The following is a 14,766-nucleotide window of genomic DNA, read 5'->3' on the forward strand; positions in this document are numbered from 1 at the left end:
GGGGGGGGCAGGCAGTCCAGGGGCACAGTCCCGATAGCGTTTCAACAGCGGTTGCAAGCAGCCCGTGACAGCCTGGGCGTCCGCGTACGTCCGCGAAAGAAGACCGAGGGTGGTGATATTGCAGCGACTCGAGAAGGAAGCGGGGTGCTCGGCCGGGCGGGCTTGTGAGTGAGGGGGGACAAAGAAGAGATGGAAAAAGCAACAAGCAGACGACGACGACAAGCAGCTGGCAGCGGGCGTGCGGGCGCGGGTGGGACGAGCAGAGGCTGGTGCTGCTTGGATTGCCCCCCCTTGCGCTCGTCGAGGGCGGCGGAGGGATTGATTGGGTTGGCCAACGGTTCGCGGGTGTGTAGCGGGGCGCGCACGTCGGCGCTAGCACTAGCCAAGCAGGTCACGTGCCCGCCGTCGACAGTACTGTACTAGCAGCCTGCACCCGTGAACCTCCAAGTCTCTCCAGACATACATACGCATACGCACAGCCGCGACGTCTGACACGTCGCCGACCAGAGAGGCTTGCTAGACTGTCGCGAATCGAGAGACGCGCGCCCGCAGACGCCCGCTCATGCCTCCCTCCCCTATGCCCATGTCCGGCCACCCGATGGCGGGCCAGCCTTCGTCCCTTTCGGCTGGCGTAGATCCCGCTTTCTGGGGCAGCCACCACGACTTCTCCTCGTCCGACTCCACAGCGTCCTTCTCACCCTCGCTGGGGCTCCATCTGTCGCCCACGACCAGCGTCGCTACCCACAGCAGCAGCGTCAATGGCAGCACGCCGCCCGCCCACACGCCCCAGTCCTCCAATGGCAGCAGGGCCAGCTCCCAGGCCGCCCAGAAGAGCGCGCAAAAGCCGCCCGCCGGCGACCAGGCCAGAGCCTCAGTCGCCGTCGCCTGTGTGCAGTGCCGCAGCAGGCATCTCAAGTGCGATGGTGGAGTCCGGTGTTCCCGATGTAAGACCGACAACGTCGAGTGCACTTACATCAAGTCGCGGCGAGGTTGGAAGGGCAAGCGCAAGAACAAAGACGACGCCAACGCCGCCCCGCCCGCCGTCCACAGTGAGTGCTTTTTCATCTTTGCCTGCGCTTCGTTGCCGTGGCCGCCTGTCTCTCGGCTCTAACATATCTAGGCCTCTCTGCGGCTGAGGTGTCTGTCAGCAACGGGCACATCTCGTCGCCTGACTATTCGTACAACAGCGACGCGTCGGCTGTGAACCAGCTTAGCCCGGCCCACGGCCTCGGTGTGCGCCCAGTCGCTTCGCCAGTCGCCCAACTCAACCTGAATGGAACCGCACGCTTGAACCGCTTCGGCCACCATGGGCCCGAAACGGCCGTCCAGGCATTCTACCACTACTTTTACAATTCGCATCCCTTTTGCTTGCCAGAAATGGCGCTGCTGGACGTCTTCAAGAACCGACGCGCCCCGCTCCTAGAAGTTGCCGTGCAGTTTATTGGATCGAGTTTCTTGCCCGCCGTGCCCACTGCCATGTACAAGGAGGCACTGGACCGCCATATCAACAGCGGAAACTACTCAAGAGACGGGTGGACGGTGCAGGCACTGCTGCTTTTTGCCATTGGGCTCCATGCGCACAACGAGGTCCCGCGAGCCGCCCAAGTCTTTACTATGGCCCAGGATCTGACGCTGGAAATTGGCCTCAACCGCATCGAGTATGCCATGATGCACGGAGGGAACAATGCACAGCTCGAAGAGAGTTGGCGGAGGACGTGGTGGTCCATGTTCACAGCCAACGGCATGATGACAGCCGTCAACCCAGGCGTGCAATTTAGACTAAAAGACGTGGCGACAGACGTTCCACTCCCGTGTGAGAACTGCCAGTACTTTTCAGGCGTAAGTCCAGACCCCTGCAGTCTGGTTTGACATCTGTCAAATCGGCTTGGCATAGTTTCCTGCCTGAGTTACGGGCTGCTGCGCCGCTCACCTGATGGTCCACGATCTTCTTCCATGGCAACTATGCCCTTTTAGACCTACCCCACTGCGTATGCGTACGACGGAAAGTGGCTAACAAATTGAGCAGCAAATCCCCTACCCATCTACTCTGCAAGACTATGACGACTCGGCCTTCCTTCCATCTTTGGCCACTTTTAGCTCCTTCACGTACCTCATTGATGCCATTCGGATCCTGGGCAAAGTTTTTGAATGCGCACGCCTTGACTCTACATTTGAATACCATGCAGTCGATGTTGTTGATCAGTACCTGTGCAACTGGCGGCTGCACCTTCCCCCGTCGAAAATGGAGATTGTGAACAACGACGGCCATGTTGACGAGGTGCTGTTCCAAGCACACATGGTCAATGCAGGCAGCACAATCATGCTACACCGACCACGAAGTAACCTCGGTTTCGGACGAGTCGAAGGCGTCAACATTTGCGTGCAACCAGGACAAGTGTTGCTCCCGACGCAGACGCGGGAAATCCACACAGCCAAATGCCTTACCTCTGCTGAGAATATTTCGTCGTTGATTCGCCTGCCAGGCCAACTGCTCTACCACACGCCCTTTTTCACATGCGTCGTCGTCATGGCTTCGGTAGTCCATCTCTCGTACTGGTCATTCCTCGTGCCCGATGGCCAAGACGATATCATCAAACAATCTATCCGTCTCGACGTGGGCACATTACAGCAGTACTCCAACACATGGCCGATTGCCAGTGTCGTGCTCGGCCAAGTCCGCGGTGTAGCGCACACACTATTCAACAGCAAGAAGGCCATGGGCATCCATTTGTGGAGCAACATTGACCAAAGTGACATCATTCGCAATGTGATCGAGGAGGGAGGCCACGTCCCGCAGCAGCAGTACGCACAATTGATTGCACCGTAAGTAAATGTTTTTTTTTGGTTTCTCGTAGCGATCAAGTCGCTAACCATGGCATAGGATGCTCAAGTCTTAGGCGTCGACGTTGCAGGAACGATTTCATTCATCAACGTGTTTCAATAGTCTCACTCGTTTCCTGTCAGGCGTCGTCTGCTGTTTCGGCGCACCGAGAAGCAGAAAGCCAGCACAGCGATGGCAGGAAGCTTTTCACAAGGTGTAATATGGCCATAGATTTCTCCTTGAGCTCGTGTCGCCCCCATGGCTGCCGTCCCTTGTTCGTTCTCTCCTTTTTCTCCGTCGATGCAATGTCTATTTTCTACGCAAGCGTTGTTTGTACTCTTAGACATTTGATCATTTCCTGTTTCTCAGTCTTGTCAATCTTGGGTCCATTTCTGGTTGGATTTTCTATTTTTATTTTATTTTTGTCCTTTTTCTCATGTCACTGTACAACGAGACACGTATACCAAAGTTTTCATATATCTAGCCACACACTTGCACGAATGCTGTTGCTCCTGCTCTCTTATTCGTTCCCCTTTTTTTTCCATCTGTTTTGTTTTTTGTCATGTCAGTCTTAATGAATACCAACCAATCCTAGCTCCATGTAGAAAGAGGAAGAATGAGATGAGGAAAAGAAACATACAAAACAACGTGGCTGCAACAAATAAGACTAGGGTGTGTGTGTGTAATGAGCGCGACCAACAGGGGGTACGTATTTACACATGAAGGGAAAAGAAAAAGAAAAACGGTGGGAGAGGGAGAAGGAAAAAAGCAAATTAAGAGATGAGATGAGAAAGAGGAAAAAGAAAAAACGAACAAGAAGACAATGTGACAGGATATTCGGACAGGGCAGGGAATGCGCAGCCAATTGATTGGAGGGGAGGAGTGGTCAAAGGAGAGAGGCAAGCAACGGGCGGGAAAAAGCAACGTGAGCAGGTATGGCGAGGGCAAAGGGGAAAAAGGGCGGCAAGTGCCAAGCCGGTGTCAGTGCCATCCAAGTGCCGTATCTCCTCAGTGCATGCATGAATGCTTTTGTTGTTGTTTTTTTTGGTGGTAAAAAGGAAAAGAAAGACTCGGGTAATGAAGAGACGAGCTATGCGCGCGTCCTTGTTCTTTTTCTTTTTCGTCTGTCAGGATCCGTTGTTTTCGTACTGGTCACCCTTGGAGTAGGTGTAGCCTTTTTTTTTCTTTGGCGTACCGGTTCACTTTGCATGACAGGGTTTGCATGCCTGCATATTGTCCAAATTCCAAACTTTTTTGATCAAAACACAGCATTGACAATTTTGATCCGCGCTGGACGTGGTAAGAGTCTAGTGTTTACTCATTCGTCGAAACGCCGGCTAATCCAGCGCTTCATGTAGTAGTCATTTCTGCAGAACCCCTCGTCGCACCTCCGTGTTTGCTAGCAATGTTTGGAGCTCCTAGAGCTGCAAATTTTGCGGTTCCCTAACCATCCATTCCCATGTTCCAATTCGATTTCGTGTACCCATTATAGTCCCAGCCATGGCCAGGAGCAAGCTCATGACCCTATCTACAAGTCGGCGTCGTCCTCGTCGGGCAGAGGCATCTGGGCGGCGTTCTCCATCTCCTGTCGGTACTGGTCGAGGACGGCCTGGTCAACCTGGACCTCGGGAGGCGCAAGAGCAGGGGCGGCGACAAAGTCGAGAGACTGGTTGCCGACCAGTTTCCTGGCGAGCCAGAGGAAGGGCTTCTCGAAGTTGTAGTTGGACTTGGCCGAGATGTCGTAGTACTGGAGGTTCTTCTTTCGGTGGAAAGTGATGGACTTTGCCTTGACCTTGCGCTCCTTGACGTCGACCTTGTTGCCGGTCAGGACGATGGGGATGTTTTCGCAGACACGGACCAGGTCACCTGATGGGTAGTGTTAGTCGGCTTGGTTAGCGCGCGCGCAGGATGAGGGCAGACGTACGGTGCCAGTTGGGGACGTTCTTGTATGTGATGCGCGACGTCACGTCGAACATGATGATACCGCACTGGCCGTTGATGTAGTACCCATCACGGAGACCGCCAAACTTCTCCTGGCCTGCGGTGTCCCAGACGTCAAACTGGATCTGGCCGAGGTTCTGTGGTGGTGAGGTCAGTAGGGCGCTTGGGGCGGGTACGGCATCCGGCTACGTACGGTGGTGAAGGCGAGCGGGTGGACTTCGACACCGAGCGTCGCAATGTACTTCTTCTCGAATTCTCCGGTCAAGTGGCGCTTGACGAAGGTCGTCTGGGACGGCTTTGTTAGCAAAAGTGCTCGGGCAGCGTCGTATGCAGGCCCTGCCGGGTGCGCAATGGCCGCGACGGGCAGCGTGCTAGCGCATGCGATGTGGGAAAAACAGACAGCGTACCTTTCCTGTACCACCGTCACCGACGAGCACGAGCTTGAAGGTTGGGCAGCTGGGCTGGGCGGAGTCGGCCATGGCGTAGGGGCTGCGGTGGTGGGGATGGGATGTGATGCGTGGGGAGGAAATGCGCAGACTGCGAGAGCAGAGGGAGTTAGTTGAGGTCGCACGGGGGGGTTGAGCAAAAGTCGGGCGTGGTGCAGGCTTACGTTGGGCGAAAGAGTGGGGAATGGTGCAGGCGTGTGAAGTGACTTCCAGAGGGGCAAGAAGAGGTTTTGTTGTGCAAGCTCAGGTGTTGGCCCCGGGCGGTGTGGATCTCTTGGCGGCAATTTTGACCTCGCGCAGGCAGACAGCCGGGCACAGGCAGAGGCAGAGGCGGATAGGCAGCCGCAGCCTTTGTCTCTGGAGCCGCCAACCGCCCCGCGAACTGCCGCTGGCCGCCCGGCCGCGAAGGAAACAGACACGAGAGAAGGGAAAAAAATCACCGTGGTTTGTCTGGGCTGGCCCCAGGTGCGCAGACAAGGCCGCCACCGGGCATCCTGCTCTGCTGCTGCTGCTGCTGCTGCTGCCATTGTGCTTGTTGACCCAAACCCAGAGCGCCACGCAGCAAGCGCCATTATTAACATCGACCCATGACGGCCGCCAGGCCTATCTGCCAGTGTGCCTGGTAGTGGCAGCATGATTACCTGCCCACACCCGCTGCCCGCCAGCACGCCGTGATACCGTGCCATGCCCTGCCATGCCATGCCTGGCCACGCACGCCTTTGTCCGCCGTCGATGCCGCCGCGCATGGACAGCCCAATGCCAACTGACGTCATTCCCAGCCGCCTCGTCGCCCGGCCTCACATGGGCAGCAGGTGGCAGCCCAGCAGGCCTCGCCCGCCCCAGTTGCGTCGCGGCGTGAGCTGCATCTGAATGCTCTCCGCGGGGCCGCCCGAGGCACTGGCACGCAGCGCCTTCACGGCAATAGGCACCTGTAGCTTGTCAGCCCTGTGCACGCCACCAGCTCCCTCACGATGCCGCCTACGCCTTCGCTCTGCGACACGGCTTCGGCCACGCGCGCCAGCCTCTCGTGGTTTGTCCAGTCGACCCAGCCAAACCGCGTTATCGTATCGCCCACGCGCAGGCCCGCTGCGTCGGCCGGGCTGCCCGCCACCACGCTGTTGACCTTTGCAAACGGCGCCTCCAGCCCGCCCGCCGGCGCCACCGCTGCCTCGAGCGGCTGCCGGGCCGTCGCCGCATCGTTTGCCTGTGCTGCTGCGAGCCGCGCGTGGTGTTCGTGGAGGCCCTTTTCGATGCGCGACATGAGGTCGTTGTAGTCATTCTTCAGCCGGATGATGCGCGCCCGCGTAGTGCGCACTGCGCCTCGTCAGCGACAAATCCGCATCTCGTCTGCCGCGCGGGCGCCCTACCTTGGGCGACGTCGATGTCGCTGCGCGGGAAGCCGTCGAGCGTGGTCAGGCCAGTCGTCATGCGAACGCCGTGCTGCAACCAACTATCAGATGATGACCGTGGCCGGGCGACGTGCTTGCCGTGCGTACCGAATCCAACACCTGGCCCAGCGCCTTGAGCTCTGCCTCGACGCGGTCTTTCTCCGCCATGAGCTCCTGCAGCGTCAATTGCTCCTTGGGGACGCCGTTGGAGTGCCCGGACGACGTCGGGCCCGACGTCACAGTCGGCGCATGCATGTCGTCCATGCTGGGCGTGGCGGGTGCGAGTGTGTGTGTGTGTGTGTGCGTGTCTGTGTATGTCAATCTCCGACCTAGGTGTATGTACTGTCGTGCAGCTCGCCAGGCCGACTAGTTCTGCTGTATGCACCGGAATTGCACCTCTGGAGGCGGGGTGGAGGGGCGAGCTGGAGCTGCGAGACGCGCCTCCAAGGGCCCTGGTGCGGGGCAGAAGCCATCCATCACTGTGGCCCCAGTCACTTCACTCCACTATTACTACCACAACCACAACCACAACCACCACAACTACCACCACCGCCACCGCATTCATCCTCGCCCTCGCTCGCCCGCCCGCCCATGGCCCGCCGTCCCCATTGCCAAACAGCCTTGCTGCCACCGCCGCACGCCATCCACGGCCGTCCGACAGCGCACACAGACGGCTAGTACGGGCCACTCGGGCTCCTACCGTCATCGTGCCTCGCAACTACCACGCAGGCGAAAAGCAACGAGGCCAGCACGCTAGCTGCTCCTCAAAAAATGGTCCACGACGCTCCCTGCGCCATGTCTGCCCATGGCTCCCCCGGCACACGGGACCTCGGATCGCCTCCAGCCCATCTTCCCTTCCCTCGCCTGCGTCCTTGAGCTTGCCACTAATACCTGCTCGCCGCATCGTCGCCTGCTCTCGCCCTGCCCCATGTGCACTTCCCCTTGGTCCACACGGCCAGCTCGCATTGCCTAGCCCGTCGCCGTCTCCAGCATGCTTCCTCAGGCTCCCTGGCCAACTCTGCACCGCTCTTGTCCCCCCGCCAAGTCATCGTCGTTGGATGCAGTAGTATTTATCTCATGCCGCTTCGACCCTCCATGCGCCGCCGCTCATAGTCTAGTCCAAACCACTTGACCCGCCCTTGACATGGCCTACGTGCTGGCGCTCCGTCCCCAGAGCCCCCTCAAGCGTTCCTTTAGCGACAACCCCTACCTCAGTGCCTGCTCACCCCAAAACGACACACGGCATGCACCGCCCATTCATGTCACGGCTTGCAACAGCTCCGCCCGCTCATTCTACTCTCTTGGCCATGGCAGAGTGGGTGATGGCGCCCGCGTCAACGAGAACACTCCGCCCCTCACCTCGCAGTCGCTGCTTAATCTTGCTTCTGAGAAGACAGACTTCCCCTTTACTACTGCAGACGTGGCCGGCGAGCCGCCAACACGAAACGGCGGCCTCAATCGCCCACCACCTTACCTTGCCAGGGCGGGTTCCTACGAGTGGCAGCATGTGCCAGCGCTCCCTTCCGAACACGAGAGCCTGGACGGAGAAGGCATCCAAGGCGATGAGAACGATTTCGACGAGACGCATTTGTTCAACGTTTATGAGGCCATTCACGTGCCATCACTCGCAGACCAACATCTCAACAACGCCACAAGCGAAACGCACGACGAATGCCAAGCAGCCCCGGCTACCGTGCAGACGCCTTCGCAGCCTTTCCGGCGGTGGATGAGCACCCTAAGGCGTCGGCATGCTCAGCGGTGGCGAGAGCATCTTGTTGACTCGGCTCACTTGTCTGGCATTGCGACCGACGGCATGTCGATCCTTTCACAGCCGCTTGAGCGCCTTTCCATGTCTGCGCGGAGGACCAACGGCTCTCTGACCTCTTCCATGGAATACGTGACCGCGATCAAGTCTACGACCATAACGGTTGGAAGTACCAGTATTGCGCCACGCTCCGATGGTGGCTTGCAGGGCAAGACTCGCTTGGGAAACAGAAGCAGCAACGTCTCTGAAGCCCGCCGATCACTTGAAAGTTACCGTGGTGCACTGGGCCCTGTGCTTGATGAAAGCGCCTGGCTCCGATCGCTACAACGCCGTAAAGTCGTGGAAGAATTGATTGCTTCAGAGGAGAGCTACATTGCAGACCTCAAAGTCCTGATCAATGTATGTCATGTGCCAGCCAGTACGGCCTCAGGTAACCACTGACATGTCTAGGACTACTTTATGGTTCTCGCGACCATCCCTTCTGTGTCAGGACAGACCAAATCATCCATTCAGCAAAACATCTCTCAAATCCTGCAATTGCACGAGGATCTGCTCGCAGAACTCCATCACGTCGTTCCTCACGCCGACTTTACAAAGAGCGCGCACCAGGAGGCTTACCCTGCAACAAAAGCCAAACACATTCGCTTCCATAGCGCAGACATTGTGCCCGGACGCTTCACTGAAAACAGGGCTCCTCGGAGGCTGAGACATTCTTTAGAGATAGGACGGTCACCTGACCCTAGACCACGCGGACTGGTAACGGACACAACGACGGCGGGCAACATTGCCAAGATTTTCAACAAACATGTGCGTGTTTTATATGCAGCTTACCTGGCTTTACTAACAGGAGATAGATGAGGCGCTTCTTCACATACGAAGAGTATGGCGCACATTGGACGACAATGTCTCAGGACCTGACTTCTATGTGCAAGGGTCTGCATGGCTGGCAAGAGTACGAAAGGGGCGTCGAAGCATTGCAAAAAGTGGTTGCTTCGCAGAACAACCGCGAAGCCGGCAGCAAAAAGGCGCTCAGCTTCCCAGATCTTCTTATCAAGCCCATCCAGAGGGTCTGTAAATATCCACTACTCTTCGACGACCTGTGCCGCCACACGCCCGTTTACGATGACCCGGAGGCGCACGCTGAGCTTGAGAAGGCGCTGTTCCGCTTGCAAGAAACGATTCGCGAGGTCAACAAAGCCAAGGACGACCCTCAAACCCGGAGGTTGATTGAAATCACTTGGCAGTTGCAAGACCGGCTGGTGTTTGAGGAGCCAAAGCTATCTCGAGCTCTCATCTTCCGACTACTCGGGCACGTTCTGCTCTGTGGTGTTCTCCACGTGGCCTATCAGACGCCTGATCGAATCAAGGGATCCTACATGGTGTGTGTACTATACAAATCGTGCCTGGTACTTGCAACAGCAAGCAGATTCCATACCCCTTACACCGTTGTTGCCTTGATCGGATTGGCCAATGCGAGTATCGAAGAGTCGGATAACGGTCGCGGCATGCAATGTCACACTGCACCCCATACGTGGAAATTTGTATTTGAGCATGGTCATCGCCTGCACGAGCTGATTTTCAGTGCGTGCTCTTCTGCAGAGGAAGCAGTATGGAAGACTCAACTGCGCGAACGTATTGTTTATGAGACACACGACTTCGTCGAAGGTCAATCCAATATGCAAGATATGTTCACATCAGTATCTCTCGAACTCAAATCCCTTGGCCCGGTTTTTGGTCATGCAAACAGCTTAGTGCGACGCATGTCAGTGCACCGAGCGGCGACGCTAGGCGCGAAGACGAACATGAGCCAGGTAATCATCAAGAATACACAGGCTCAAAAGATACCCGAAACGCCTCCAACATTTTCCCCAAGTATAGTCGCAAGATCGCAATCGCATCTTTCGTCCAATCACGTCGCCACGCTAGTGCCACGACGAGCCGAGCGCATTCGTCTGGAAAATACTCTAGAAGATGTATGGACAAAGGATCTCTTACCTTTTCCGGGCATGTCGACTCGGAGAATGGAGAATCAAATCAGGGCCTCGGCCAACTCGGTGATGCGTAAACTGAGCATGGCAAGCATCGCCAGCAACTTTTCGCGCCGCTCGCCTAGTCTTTCCAATGCGAGCAACTCAAGATCCGATGACTCGTCTGGAAGCCGTGCTCGCAAGGCCTCCCACGGAACTGTACGGCCTCCGTCAGCAGCCGATCGACGACCCGCACCAGCGGTGGTAGACTTTCACAACGCGCCAGCCGCATTCTTACCTACCGACTTTGAAGTAGAGGACACACGACCGTCAACCAGACATCGGCGCCTCGTCAACCGTACTACCAGTACAGGAGGGCCTACCGAAAGATGCTCACAGGCCAAGCCAAAGAAGGTCCGGCGCCTTTCTACTCACATGATCAACCTCCCGCGATCAGAGGCTGCTGTACGTGTGGCAGGGAGGAATACCTCTCACAGTTCAGCCGAGGCGGCATTGCGTGCAGCACCTCCCTGTACAGACGGCGAGAGGAGCATGGAGAACAAGAAGCTGAAGATGGAGGCATTCAAGGACCGCAGCTCGAAGCCGGGGTTGTCACGCACCACGCCTACGCGGAAGTTTTTCAAGAGCAAGAGCAGGATATTTAATTTTTTTCGCTAAGAGGTGATGTGTGTAGTGATGTGGACTATGGCATTGGATCACAGCACTTGGAGGTAATGGTCAAGAGGGCACGGCGAAGCAGCCTGGTCCGACGCAGCAGCAGCTATCACGACGTAATGACGGAGGCTATTCTTGCGGCAACAGCAAGCACGAGACATGGATACCACGACTGACACGAAGCGGACGATGGATAAGATGGTGACGATCAATGGGATTAATGCAAGGCACACCCGCAGCCCGCCTGGGATCGGTGGGCACGGTATGACGTCATTGGCTGTGGGGTTGAGGGTGCACGCGATCGTACGATGGAGGGCCCCATTGCAAAAAGACACGTATATTTGGATAGTAACAATCACATTATGACTAAGACGTCATCGTGTCGGGACGGGAGACGTGGCATGTCTTCTTTTGGGGTGCGCTTGCGAGCAGATAGCTGTCGAAGCCAAATGCATGTGTTGTTTTGTTCGTGGCCGCATGGCGAGAGCTGACCAGGAAACGATGTGATTACACAAGGCAGAGCCACGCCCTTCAGCCGCATGGTTTCACCAAGGAGCCGCAATTCCAGGCAAGGGTGAGAGTGAGAGAGCTTGCGTGTCTCACATGCTTGGCCTGCCTCGTCTTACCAGCTTCGAGAATGTAGGTCCAGGCTTGGCGATGACGTAGTGGCTACGGTCAAAGCTCACGAGCTTGCTAAATAGCCCCTCCAAAGCTTCCCCTCCACTCATCCACCAAACTCATAAACAAACTCGGGCTTTTACACGCACAACCGCGACCTTTGAATCACAGTTCACGCTACTCGAATCTCCATCCCACCAACAAACCAGACACAAGACACACTCCAGCAACAATGGCTCGTGGAAACGCTCCCCAGACGCAGGTCTTCTACAAGGGCAGCTCAGGCGAGCAGTTTACCGTCTTCGTTGAGAGCGAGGAGATGCTTAAGAAGTGGAAGGGAGACAGCAGCATCCCCATGACGGATGTTGTTGCTGGCTGGAAGATTATGGTTCCTGAGTATGTTGACCCTCTGATGCTTGGTCGTTGTACCCCGCTCTGTGTGAAGCTGGCATTGGCATGGCGCTTCCCCGCATTCAAAAGACCAAGAAGTGGAGCAGGCCATATGGTGGGTATTTGCTGACAGTACAACTAGGCACGGCAAGCAGGGCATCCTCAACACGGCCAGCAAAGGCCAACTTGAGAATGAGTTCGGCACCAGCAACGAAGACGATGTTATGAAGAAGATCCTTACCGATGGCTCTGTCCAGTCCACTGAGGTTCGTACTCTCCTTTCTTGTGTCTTGGGCATCTGATCTGGTTGCTAACATGGCTGTGTGAACAGAACGCTGAGCGCATCGGCATCACGAACGAGACTCAGGGTGGACGTGTCGCCCACTAAGCGCGTCGTGTAGTGGCTTCTTGGAGAAGCAGCGATGATGGTTCGATTTGTTACGACTTCGATATGATATCACGATTTAGGGAGGGAAGCTCTGTTGTCGGCCTGGAAGATTGGCCGGCTAGCTGCGAGAGCTATAGTGCACGGGCCTATGCTGAAAAGCTAGCCGACGGCACCCAAATATGTACAGGAGAAATTAATCTTGGATGAAATACGAGATGATGATGCATGGTTTGTTGTTGTTTGGGGTGGTGTGCCGTGGATATTCTGTTTCGCCGTGAAGACAAATTTGTTTAGTTGGTATCGTGTTTACCCGAGCTCTTGTCGTGAAGCTGATCCATATGCACACGAAGTCTTTGCTCTCCTCGTGGATACCCCCCGGCGGTCTTGTATGATGCAGACGGTATAGACATTGTGTCTCATTCAAGAAATACGAGGAGGATAGTCGGGCGCTGATCGCGTTGATGATTGTTGGTTATGCATGCTTGTTGGTTGCCGTATTTACTGTAGTATCGCAGCTACTGCGTAGACAGGAAGGTGTTTGTTCAGGTTAATTTTAGCACCGCATCTGTAGAAACGTACTAGCTCAGCCGAAGAGGTAATTTATCTGATGCCGCCGCGGACTTGACGGGGTTTCTCAAATGACGATTTGCTTGATCTGCAGTTGATTGACTAAGCGATAGTGTAGTACGTAAGTATGTATATGTGTATTCATGACTTGCATAAAAGCACAAGTACAGGCACATGATCTAGGGACTGCATACGTGTATGGGATGGCCATTCTTTGCACGCATACTACACCGGACCATGTGCATGTAGATAAGCAAGAGAGAAAAGACCACTCATACTTGGTATTTCCACAATCCCACCTATAGATAAGCACGCCGTCGACGGCGGGTCCGTGAGCATATATGAGCTGACTTGAGCCCGGAAAAATACAGACAGACCACATGGGGCAACGAAGACAAAGCACAGACCGCAGAGCCTCCATAGTGTCCCTAGACCGGCCGGCTAACCACGTCGGCGGTGGTATTCTCGGGTAAGACGACACCAAAAAAAAGTGGCATGCCTGCCTTTTCTTGCTTGGTTTGGATAGGACAGGCAGAGAGGGGGAACACGAGTGTGGCAGGATATTCGGCGAGTTCAAAACCATATATCCCGGGACAATCCATCATGTGCCTTGTCATCTAGGCTAAGAATAGCTTGGTGGAGAACCTTTCGAGCGGCATCCAAGCCGGTGACAGAGCTGGCTGGGAACAGTATGAAGGTTAATCCTGTTCTTTGGGCCGAGGTACCTCTACTGTACTCGGTGTACATGTATGGGCAAGTATTTTGTTACTCAAGTAGAGATTGGGTGTGTAGTGCAATGTGGAATGTGAAGAGCCAAGGAGCATGCTTGTGGCGAGCTGTATGTACTACCTACCTACTACACAAGTCACATGTGTGCTGCGCCGCCGGTGGCGCGTTACAAAGTGTCCGTGGGTGCATGTAGGAGAAATTGCAGGATAGAGCGTCGAAGTTGCATGTTGGAAATGGACGAATGAATCAATGACTGCATCAATGCGACCTTGGGTTGCCACGTACGTAGTATTAGACCCGGGAAACGCGGCACCCGCGACGACAATGTCGGATTGTCAAAGGGAAAGCGGCTTGGGTCGCTTGCTGGGCATGAGTACCTTTTTGAGCATGACTAAGTAACCAGTTCAGCGACGGCGTGCAAGGCTGAAATGTACAGTATGTAGCGGACCCATGTGACGCTGACGGCGGAGGCGGGAGGCGACAACCAAGTAAGTACGGAGGTGCCTCACAAAAGTTTTGTCCTGCCAAGAATAATTTAGCCGAAATCTGGCCGCTCTCCTACACAACGCCTATCTCTCCCCTCTATATACTCATTACCACCTTGTAGCTCAATTATCTTTGGAATATGTATAAGAATACGCTCAATCCAAGCTTGGATCTTAGCTTGTGGGAGATCTCTCCAGCAATTTAGCCAGATTCTAGTTGCCTCCGTTCTTGACTGTGGAGCTCCTTTCTTTGTAGTCTCTCTCTTCATGTAGAACCAGCATGGCTCAATACAGTTACAGTCTGGAGAGTTGCCAGGCCAAAGTAGTCTCTCGACGTTGGATAGACTATAGACAACGTTCTGATACTGGTGGGCGTGCCCAGGTGCCTTATCCTCCATAACTACGGTCTGAGGCCTATCTTGGAGGCACTCTTTGGCGAAAGGAATCAGCTTTGGGATCAGAACGCAGCTCTGATATCTCCACCAGTCTATACCGCCTTTGGACGAACGCACTAGCTTGCCTGTCTGCTCTGTCCATCTCCATTGAGGCTTCCTGCCAGGCTTATTACGTAGTCCTGTCCTTCTCA

The 14,766-nt window shown here is 55.5% G+C and overlaps 6 protein-coding genes across 6 annotated transcripts; 3 read left to right on the plus strand and 3 right to left on the minus strand.

The window, feature by feature from the left end:
* Positions 1-585: 585 nt before the first annotated feature.
* Positions 586-3,394, plus strand: SETTUDRAFT_162227 (uncharacterized protein). Its single transcript, XM_008022507.1, has 4 exons — positions 586-1,049; positions 1,121-1,839; positions 2,027-2,823; positions 2,882-3,394. Exons 1-4 carry the CDS (start codon positions 599-601, stop codon positions 2,895-2,897), a joined length of 1,983 nt encoding a protein of 660 aa, XP_008020698.1. The 5' UTR covers positions 586-598; the 3' UTR covers positions 2,898-3,394.
* Positions 3,395-4,082: 688 nt separating this feature from the next.
* Positions 4,083-5,396, minus strand: SETTUDRAFT_162231 (uncharacterized protein). Its single transcript, XM_008022508.1, has 5 exons — positions 5,373-5,396; positions 5,170-5,299; positions 4,956-5,048; positions 4,746-4,899; positions 4,083-4,687 (listed from the first exon to the last, which is right to left on the minus strand). Exons 2-5 carry the CDS (start codon positions 5,239-5,241, stop codon positions 4,350-4,352), a joined length of 657 nt encoding a protein of 218 aa, XP_008020699.1. The 5' UTR covers positions 5,242-5,299; positions 5,373-5,396; the 3' UTR covers positions 4,083-4,349.
* A 249-nt stretch (positions 5,397-5,645) lies between these two features.
* On the minus strand, positions 5,646-6,997 carry SETTUDRAFT_162232 (uncharacterized protein). The gene is made up of 4 exons (XM_008022509.1): positions 6,705-6,997; positions 6,576-6,648; positions 6,191-6,522; positions 5,646-6,137 (listed from the first exon to the last, which is right to left on the minus strand). Exons 1-4 carry the CDS (start codon positions 6,858-6,860, stop codon positions 6,006-6,008), a joined length of 693 nt encoding a protein of 230 aa, XP_008020700.1. The 5' UTR covers positions 6,861-6,997; the 3' UTR covers positions 5,646-6,005.
* Positions 6,998-7,740: 743 nt separating this feature from the next.
* On the plus strand, positions 7,741-11,006 carry SETTUDRAFT_40570 (uncharacterized protein; the record flags this gene model as incomplete). Its single annotated transcript, XM_008022084.1, has 3 exons — positions 7,741-8,760; positions 8,812-9,168; positions 9,216-11,006. 3 exons carry the CDS (start codon positions 7,741-7,743, stop codon positions 11,004-11,006), a joined length of 3,168 nt encoding a protein of 1,055 aa, XP_008020275.1.
* Positions 11,007-11,733: 727 nt separating this feature from the next.
* Positions 11,734-12,728, plus strand: SETTUDRAFT_162233 (uncharacterized protein). The gene is made up of 3 exons (XM_008022510.1): positions 11,734-12,017; positions 12,154-12,277; positions 12,343-12,728. The coding sequence occupies exons 1-3, from the start codon at positions 11,854-11,856 to the stop codon at positions 12,397-12,399; spliced, it is 345 nt and encodes a 114-aa protein (XP_008020701.1). The 5' UTR covers positions 11,734-11,853; the 3' UTR covers positions 12,400-12,728.
* A 1,502-nt stretch (positions 12,729-14,230) lies between these two features.
* On the minus strand, positions 14,231-14,743 carry SETTUDRAFT_85506 (uncharacterized protein; the record flags this gene model as incomplete). Its single annotated transcript, XM_008022216.1, has 1 exon — positions 14,231-14,743. A coding segment is annotated over one exon (513 nt), but the record flags the coding sequence as incomplete, so codon positions are not given.
* Positions 14,744-14,766: the final 23 nt, after the last annotated feature.

Source organism: Exserohilum turcica (assembly GCF_000359705.1).
Source record: "Exserohilum turcica Et28A unplaced genomic scaffold SETTUscaffold_1, whole genome shotgun sequence".
Lineage (NCBI taxonomy): Eukaryota > Fungi > Ascomycota > Dothideomycetes > Pleosporales > Pleosporaceae > Exserohilum > Exserohilum turcicum.

Bases quoted from the DNA above. Each gene is read 5' to 3' on its own strand.
- SETTUDRAFT_162227 (XM_008022507.1), top strand. From the start codon at position 599: ATGGCGGGCCAGCCTTCGTCCCTTTCGGCTGGCGTAGATCCCGCTTTC. The intron at 1,050-1,120 runs GTGAGTGCTTTT...TAACATATCTAG, and splicing joins CGCCCCGCCCGCCGTCCACA to GCCTCTCTGCGGCTGAGGTG. The intron at 1,840-2,026 runs GTAAGTCCAGAC...CAAATTGAGCAG, and splicing joins ACTGCCAGTACTTTTCAGGC to CAAATCCCCTACCCATCTAC.
- SETTUDRAFT_162231 (XM_008022508.1), bottom strand. From the start codon at position 5,241: ATGGCCGACTCCGCCCAGCCCAGCTGCCCAACCTTCAAGCTCGTGCTC. The intron at 5,049-5,169 runs GTACGCTGTCTG...AAGCCGTCCCAG, and splicing joins GTGACGGTGGTACAGGAAAG to ACGACCTTCGTCAAGCGCCA. The intron at 4,688-4,745 runs GTACGTCTGCCC...ACTACCCATCAG, and splicing joins GAACGTCCCCAACTGGCACC to GTGACCTGGTCCGTGTCTGC.
- SETTUDRAFT_162233 (XM_008022510.1), top strand. From the start codon at position 11,854: ATGGCTCGTGGAAACGCTCCCCAGACGCAGGTCTTCTACAAGGGCAGC. The intron at 12,018-12,153 runs GTATGTTGACCC...CAGTACAACTAG, and splicing joins TGGAAGATTATGGTTCCTGA to GCACGGCAAGCAGGGCATCC. The intron at 12,278-12,342 runs GTTCGTACTCTC...CTGTGTGAACAG, and splicing joins GCTCTGTCCAGTCCACTGAG to AACGCTGAGCGCATCGGCAT.
- SETTUDRAFT_162232 (XM_008022509.1), bottom strand. From the start codon at position 6,860: ATGGACGACATGCATGCGCCGACTGTGACGTCGGGCCCGACGTCGTCC. The intron at 6,649-6,704 runs GTACGCACGGCA...AGTTGGTTGCAG, and splicing joins TGGGCCAGGTGTTGGATTCG to CACGGCGTTCGCATGACGAC. The intron at 6,523-6,575 runs GTAGGGCGCCCG...GACGAGGCGCAG, and splicing joins CGACATCGACGTCGCCCAAG to TGCGCACTACGCGGGCGCGC.